General features: G+C 30.9%; 1 protein-coding gene across 1 annotated transcript; it reads right to left on the bottom strand.

The window, feature by feature from the left end:
* Positions 1-248: 248 nt before the first annotated feature.
* LOC129304627 (CBS domain-containing protein CBSX5-like) lies at positions 249-2,441 on the bottom strand. Its single transcript, XM_054944350.1, has 2 exons — positions 1,946-2,441; positions 249-1,251 (listed from the first exon to the last, which is right to left on the bottom strand). Exons 1-2 carry the CDS (start codon positions 2,305-2,307, stop codon positions 408-410), a joined length of 1,206 nt encoding a protein of 401 aa, XP_054800325.1. The 5' UTR covers positions 2,308-2,441; the 3' UTR covers positions 249-407.
* Between the last annotated feature and the right edge of the window lie 6,620 nt (positions 2,442-9,061).

Genomic DNA, 9,061 nt, shown 5'->3' with positions numbered 1-9,061 from the left:
TATATATATATATCATCTCTTCTCTGGAATTGTTCCTCAAGTTATTATAATTGCTATGATTACACTACATTTTATGGTTGATAACTTGTTTAAGAATTTCATAGTGCATTTTACATTTCGCTTACATGTTAATTAGGCTCCGTCACATATATGGGTTAACATTTGGTTTTAGGTCCAAATCTTATGACTATAATTTTTCCTTGCCATTTCTATTTGCAGCTCCAAATTTCTGATTTTAATCAACCATGGAAGGCAAGGGGTGGAAATTCATAATAGTTTTTTGAACGAAAATGATATAATTATGTGAATTGGCAAAAGAGAACTTGGATTGTGCAGCCGTGTTGAGCGTCCAATTACAAGTTTGTGGTGCTCATGTTCATCTTCCCTCTTTTTGACTTTCTCACGTGTTACGCCATGACTTTAAAGTGTTCTCTGAAAACTTTCAACATGCCTGAAAACGTGACGATTCCACTTAAGCTTCCGTCTTCTTCAACAACCCACACGTAGCTGACACGGTGAGAAAGAGCCTGGATCATCACCGCCACCAACGAGCTCCATGGGTAGCAAACAGTGGCTTCCGACCTCCTCACCACCCTAGCAGAGTACCCTCCGTGCTTCCCATTCTTCCCTGAGCTCAAGCCATCTTCATCGGAAGAAGTTGATGTGAACGATGACCAAGAAGTCAGAGACAGCCCTGATTCTTCCTCCATCAACTCCAAAACACCCGTAAGATTCTCCTCTTCCAGCCTCTCTTTCACCAGCTGCACCAGGTCCTCCGGTGGGCCGCCGCAGTCAATATAGGCCATCAGATCACCGGCGGAGAGCGTGGCTATCGCAGCGGCCACGGTCTCCTCACAGGAATTCAGGTGAAAGGGTGAGATCTCACCAATTAACTGGCCATCTGGATTCACAATGGCCACTGAGCTCTGATGAATGAGGGACTCTTTGATGAGGCTTAAAGCAGAGGAAGCAGGGTCGTCGTAGTTTACAGTGAGGAGGTTTTCGGCGTCTATGACGCCAAGGGAGTTGATGGGTTCGCTGTGTGTGGAAGAGAACAGCGCAATTGAGTTGAGGAGGAAGCGAATCACGTCCTCTTGGGTGAGCCAGCAGTACCTGCGACAATTGTTGTGGAAGGTGGAATCCAACGAAGATTTCTCTTCGAGAAGCTTATTCTTTCGGAATTTAGACTCTGGAATTGGTATGACCAGGTTCTGTGTCCCTTCAAGCATAAGATCTATGGCATCCAGTAGCCTACAAACAAACACAAGGGATGGTTTATGATTCATCCATAGCATACTCACATACATAATTACAGATTTGAAAGAGACAAGGTGACCGTAACTACGCAATGCAATCAATGCTCTCTTCAAATTCCTTGTTGAGAATCAAAAAAATCAAAACCTCTGTAGATTTCGTTTCATTAACTAGAAATGGACATTTCAATATTTTTCAATCAAATTCAAAAACCACACAAATTCAGAACCACAAGAGCCACATATATGTCCCTGATATTAGATTCGTAGAATCTCATCAAAAGTGCTTTCGCTTTCAATATTATTTAATATTTATTTGGTCGGTAAAATAAAGTTCGCTGAATGCAGCTTCCCCCTTCTTTCTTTCATTGAAAGAACGAGTGTACTGAGGCACGGAAAACCTAGCAGCGAAATTTATATCCAGGTGCAGGTTTCCGTTTTTCTTAATACTTAAAAAGCGTGATTCTTGCCGAAGCAATCAGTATACAAAGCATTCGCTAGATGATTTAATTTATGAATTTCACAGATTTATGATTTGAATCTATCAATTGCTAAAACAGAATTACCAAAACAAGCAAATATTTATCAAATTCAAGAAAATCCACGGAACTTCTTTATCATCAAGATGGAAAGAACAATTCAATTGAAGGAAGGAAAAAAAAAACCCTCATGAAATCGTAATGGTAACAAACCTGGCACTGGGTTCCAAATGCCTCACAAGCCCCGAAGACTTCGGGATCAGAACAGAAATGGGCGACTGAAGCGCCTGGGCTGGTGCCAAGAGATTCTCTGGTTGGCAGATGAAGCAGATGATATCCACCATGCAAACCTTACCGACACATCGGCAATCCACTGCCGCTCCTCCTACGCTTCGATTCGTTGGATCACCGGATTCCGACGAGTGGTGACAGCTCCAGACGCTGACGTAGCTATCGCCTAGCCTCTTCAAAACACAGAGCGCGTCGGCGACGGTGTCGGTGACAGAAAGCGACCTAAGCGCAGGCTTGCCAAGGCACAAATCCAAAACCTCATTCGCTAACAAAGTCACTGCCATACACAGACCGAAGGAGAAAGGGAGAGATGGGAGGCGAAAACGAGAGAGACAGAGACGACGATTCTAGAGAGGAAAGAGCCGATGGAAATGAAAATTCGTGAGGGTCAATTATTGTGGCACAGAAGAGAGGCGGGATTGGAGTGTATTTATAGGGTATGCGTTACCGGAAGGGCCTGTAATTCCGTGCAGTTCTAGGATCTGGTTTACGGCATGGCGTTCGGATACTTTTTGCTCGGATCAAATCCAGCGCTTATCCTAGCGGGCCCGTTTCCATACATAATAAAAGGCCGTAACATACGGTACATGTTATTGGTCAAAGAAAACATATACGGTACATGTTAGAATTTAACATAATAGTTTTTTTTTTTACCCTAAAGGAGTAATAATATATTATTTTTTATTTAATAATATAATACATTTTTTAATCTTTAATTTTATTTATAGGATAGAAAAAAATTAATTTTGATCATATTTATAAAATATTTTATTATTTTTTATATTCATTTTTATCTTTATTTCCTTATTAAATACCATAAAAGGCAATTAAAAATAATTTTTTATTAGAGGTGGAAGTGAAAATTTGTTAAAGTTTTTTTAGTCAGAAAATTTATTAAAGTTTAAAATAGAGTTAATCAAGATTAACATTTTTTTTGAAAATATGTTAGAAATAATTTATAAATGAGATTTGAGAGAGACTAAAAATAAAATAAGATATTTTGAGTATTTTAATGTGTAATTAATGAAATTTTTTCAAAAATGTCTTTAATCAAAGGGTGTAATTGATAATGTTTTTTAATTGAAACATCCTATTAAATAAAAGCATGTGAAGAGTGTAATTTTAAAGATAATTAATTAACTTATTGGAGATATAATTCAAGTAAAAGTGTCTTGTAATATTAAGAAGAGGAACCATGAATTTAATTTTGTAATAGGAATTGATTTAAATTACCCTTCTAATTAATTAACTTACATAACTTTGTTGGCTAAATAGGCTTTTAAAATTTTTCATGTTATACTTTGAATTTTAAGTTGCAAAATTTCTTATTTCCATGTGACGTTTTGAAAGCTACTTGTAATCACCAAATGTCTACATTCAAACTTTAATAAATACTCCTTCTGTTTTCATTTATAGAAGAAAATATTACTTTTAGTTTATTTTTTATATAAGTAAAGTTACATTTTTTAATAAATATTTATTACAAACTTTTTAAATTACCTTTCACAAGCATTTATTGTGTTAACACTTGATTAACACAATTAACGAAAGATATTTTAATCTAATTCTTTTATTTTTAAATAATTAATATAGTTAATTAATTTTATTAAACTGTGTAATACATTTTTTTTTCCTACAAATAAAAATGGAGTAGGGCTTAGAAAAGGAGTAACAATTGACAGGTCAACTTATCAACAAGTTGGGTTGAAATTTTCTAGGGTATACCCAATAGCTAAAAGTGAGACAAAAAGTATAAATACTTATAACATTGCATAATTGAATGCAGAAGTGACTAAAATAGTTAACTTTACCTTAACTCCATTAGTTTTTAGTGTTAAATTTTGACTGTGCATACCACGTGTCAGTCTTTATTAATATGGACTAAAAAAAGAGGTATAAATACCCGCATAGCCATTAGTCAAAAGCATCCAGTCTAAAGTGAGAAAAAATGATAAAAATACACATAACATTACTAGAGTTGATGCAAAAGTGATCAATCCATCAAATCCCTTAAATGTTGATCGTTTAAGTGACACCTAAGTAGAAGTTAATTATTTTTTCACTTATGTAAGCAAAAAAATATTTTTAGGTGAATTTTTACGGAGGTTTATCGATCAACGTATGAGTACCTATAATATTATTTTAATATATGCAATTGTGACCAATCTGTCAAATCTATGCCACGTGGTTTCTTTTCATTTCCACGTATCCTCCCCCCTCCCTCCCTCCCTTCCCACTCATTTTTCTTGTCTGCAGAACCTGAGATTTAACACAATGAGATAGGTTGTACACAATCAAAGATTAAGACCAAACATACCTCTTATGCTGCCCTACCTTAAGAATATTGTCACAACTTTAAATAATTTTAGTTATGATAGGTTTAAAATTTTCAAATAATTTTACCACTGCTACAAAAAAGCAAGTAATTTAATTTGATATTCAATCAAATGACATTTTCACACATGATATTTATACGATGACTAATTAATCTTAATAGAATTTCACTTGGGAATTTTTTTGTCTCTGTTAGTCAAAAAATAGTTAACTTCTACTTAGGTGTCAATTAAACAATCAACATTTAAGGGATTTGATGGATTGATTACTTTTGTACCAATTTTAGTAAAGTTATGGATATTTTTACCCTTTTTTTCTCACCTTAGGCTACTGGATGCCTTTGATTGATGATTTCATAAGTGTTTTTGCCCCTTTTTAGTTTATATTAGTAAAGATTGACACGTGACATGTACAGTCAACATTTGATGTTAGGATAAAGTTAACATTTTGGTAACTTTTGCACCAATTCATCTGACGTTATGGGTATTTATGTCATTTTCTTTCCTTTAGGCTATTGGGTGCCTCTAACTAACCACTTTGTGAGTTTTTTGTTTGCCCTTTTATGATTTTTTTAATCTATTAAAAGGTGGGCTAATATAAGTCACCTTAATGAACTAAAAATCTAGGTTAGCTCGCCTAAATCATGGGCTAGCATGTTTTTAGATTTCTCTTTTTTTATTAATTTATCATACTTATATTGAAAAAAAAAATCAAATAAAATAGATAACATGCCTATTTTTACAAGTTTTAGGGTTTATATAATTATATAATTTCATGAAAATATAGAAACAATCTAAATTTAGTTTATAGAAGCTTATAAGTCAATTTAAAAATTTAAAAATTTAAAAATGTTATTGAAAAGTGGATTGACAAGCTGGTAGCTTAGCGCCCATATAGGGCTAGACATGAATAGGGTTCGGTTGAGCTTCATTCCAACCCGATGCCTTACTCGATGTAATAATTTAGGCATCGTACTACTTGAAAGTTTAGGCAAAATTTGGCCCAACACAAAACTATTTTTTAGAAAATATGAAAATAATTTTTAATCAAAAAAAATATAATTAAAATCATTTAAAATATATTTCTTATAAAAATAATTCTAGAATTAAAATTAATAATTTTAAAATATTATATGCCTAATAATTATCTATAATTTTTATCTAATATAAATTTAGAAAGTAAGAAAAATCAACTTAAAAATTTTTAAAAAGGTTATAAAAATTTAAAATCATAAAAAAATCTATAATAATCATAAAACAATATAATAATAAAAATTAAAAAAACTATAAAATAATTTTTTTACACAAAATTAAAATAAAAGGTAAAAAGTATATATATCTTCAGGTCGGTCAGGGTGGGCATTGACCCTCACCCTAATTGGACTGTATGAGCAAACCACCCCCACCCTAGTCACAGGGTAGGTTAGAATTTTCCAAACCACAAGGAGACATGTGATTTAGTTCGCTATATGTGCTCAATTTGTAAGCGAAAAAAAAAAAAGAATTTAAATTTTCATGCACATAAAAAATGTGAAACATGAGTTGCAAATTATCATATGTCAATATTAAATTTCAAAAATATTAAATATATGTACCAAAGCATATTGGCCAACAAGTTTTTAAATCTTTCATGGTAAAATTTGAAACAAGAATATTAAGTTACAAATTATCATGGGTCAATGTTAAATTTAAAAAATTAAATGCCCTTCATTGAAGAATAGACATAGGTTGGTGAAATTATACTTTTATTTTAATAAAATTAATAAGAAATACGCTTTCCAAACAGGGTACGATAATATAAGACTCTACAAATGAACCCATAGATTTTGTGAGGATAACCATTACTTGACATTATGATGAAATTAATAGGGAGTGAGAATTTGTATATATATCCGATCCACTTTTCATTTTTAATATTATCTTGCCTGGATCCTTATCTATATATATATATATATATATAGATATATATATATAAGTCCATATTACGAATATACAATACTGTTAAATTAGAGATAATAATAGTACATTTTTAGACTTCAAGTTTATGTTAGACTTGAGTTTGGTCCTTTTAACTCTTAACGCAGTTAATAGTTCTCTATCATTTACACTGTTAATTAACTTAAAGGGAAATGTTGGTATAATCAAAATAAATAAATAAATAAATAATTTTTTTGATTTTTATCCAAGTACAACAACTAGCTTGCTGCATATGTATAGTCAATCTTGCATGTTTTTCCTCCTTTGTTGGCAATAATATCCTATTTTTTTCATTGAAACATAAGACATTACATATATATATATATATATATATATATCAACCCAAACTAACAATAAACACTATTAGAAAAAATAGTTTAAAAAAATAGTTTTGACATTGCCTTTTAATGTTGGTTCTATAAATAACCATTGTGATAAATAAGGCAGTAGTAAAATTATAAATATGTTCAATATTTTTAATCTTTGAAAGCAACTTTGACGTCGGTTATATCATAACCAATGTCAAAATAGTTTCCACGTCAGTTTTTAAGAATACCAACCTAGAAAAATAGGTTTTCAATGTTAGTTGAATAAGAACTACATTGAAAACTTAGATATTAAAAAAATTATTCGACTTTCAATGTCAATTCACATAACATTGGTTCTCAAGAGAATCGATGTTGTATACCAATGTTTTAATTTCATTTTAGCATGTCGATTGGCATTCTCTGCCTTTTTCTCTTTCAGTTTCATATTTTCCTGATATTTCCCCTTTGCACATCACATCTTAGCCGTCGTTTCCCTATCAATGAAGCTGCAAGCCTTGCAATTGAAGCCCCACCATTGTTTCGCCGCAACCATTGCCTCAAATCTCCACCATTTTTGTGGGTGAAGCTTTTGAGATAGTTTTTCTTCATTTCTCTTTATGAGTCAAGTTTATTATTTGATTTGGGATATTTATTTGTATTAATCTTTCTTCCATTGTTAGTGAATCTTCATTTCAGTATGCGCTTCCTTCTTCCTCTTCCTCTATTGTTGGGTTATTCCTCGAACTTGGTCTTTTGGGTTGCATTTTTATGATCTATAGATTTCAAGTAAGTAGCATCATTTTTTTTCTATTTTTTATTTGTTGTATGAACATTTTTCTATTTTTTTGGGTTGTTCTTCCTATTGACTAGTTAGGGTGTGTGTGTGTGAGATTTTTTTTGTTGTTGTTTTTATTTTAATACTTAATATAATTCATTTTTGTTTAAAATGTTTTTGGCTAGAGGAATTAAAATTATTATGATGAATGTTATGTTGGATAAAGGAATGTAATTTGAACTTGTTTAGATAAATTTAATTTTTTATAATATTTTTATGCCATGAGTGTTGATGGATGTTATGATGGAATTTATACTTAGTTAGAGAAATTGTTATATGTTTAATTTTGTTTAGATTTACTTGAATTTTTAAATTTCTTGAGATTTGAGTTAAACTTGATTGTTAAAAATTTTGGGATGTCCTATTTTAAGGAAAAACTTGGCCAAATTTTTTTATAATATTTACAAAGCTTATATATATAATATAGTAATAATGACTTGTGAGTTTGATTTAAATTTCATTATTGTTGAGATCTAAGTTGAATTATCTTTTTGTTGAAAATTTGGGAGGTCTTATTTTAAGAGAAAATTCTGCCTAAATTTTTTAAATTAAATTAAAAAATTTTAAATATAATATTTTTTTATGTTGATTAATTAGGTAGTTAAACAATAGGTCGTAGTTGGATGAATGTTAGGAGAAAAAGTAAAAAATATGAGAATAGAATGGAATATTTTCTTGAACTTGCTAAAAAAATGTTCCTAGTAAAAATGGATGGTACTTTTGTCCATGTGTGAAGCATTTAAATGAGAATTGACTAGGTATTGATGAAATAAGAAAACATTTGCTTTGTGATGGGATAAATTTGAGATATAGAAAATGGATATGGCATGGTGAAACCAAAAGATTGAATTCTATATCCTAACAGAAAGAAGTAAGTGAGAATGCCTAGGATGATAGAATAGAAGATATGATCCGTGACATTGGAATGAATTCCTTTGTGCAAGTACATGCATATGAAAGCTTACAAAGTGATAAAGAGAAGCCATTATGTGTATAATTACTATGGCTACTTATAGGATTGATTGATTGATGAATACTAACCATAGCAGTATATATAGATAAAACTTGCAAAAAGTATTGTTAATTGATAATTAATGTAGACTAACTGACTTTTTTAACTCATGAATATATACCTAATTAACAAACCATGTGACATTTTAAACTTCACAATATGTTTCAACTATAAAGAAAACATCAATAGCTCTATATTATATATTGAATTTTAAAATGTCAGTTTATTTCTTTATAAATATCTAGAGATTATAAAAATGTTCTTTGACTTAAATCGATATTAAGGTTAAACATCATTGTAATAATTTTAACCCTTGAGGGGTGACATTGCCCTTTCTTTAAGAAATAATTTAGGATAACTAATACTTCAAGAAAATAATTTAATGGCAAAAAATTGTCCTTGTCCTTTAACAATTTTTTATTAAATATTTCGTTTCATACTTATGTTTTTAGTTATTTTGGAGAGTTTTTGGTCTATTAAGCAATTAACTTCATCATTATTTGATGGGATAAATTATTGAATTAAAGGTTATTTTTGTCTCTGTACTTATTTCTCAGGAGCGTTGGGTACCCT

This window comes from Prosopis cineraria, unplaced genomic scaffold, assembly GCF_029017545.1.
Source record: "Prosopis cineraria cultivar Desert tree isolate PC_DT_omini unplaced genomic scaffold, ASM2901754v1 PC3, whole genome shotgun sequence".
Taxonomy (NCBI): domain Eukaryota; kingdom Viridiplantae; phylum Streptophyta; class Magnoliopsida; order Fabales; family Fabaceae; genus Prosopis; species Prosopis cineraria.
Note: the sequence above shows the minus strand (reverse complement) of the source record. Positions and strands in the feature narration are given on the sequence as shown.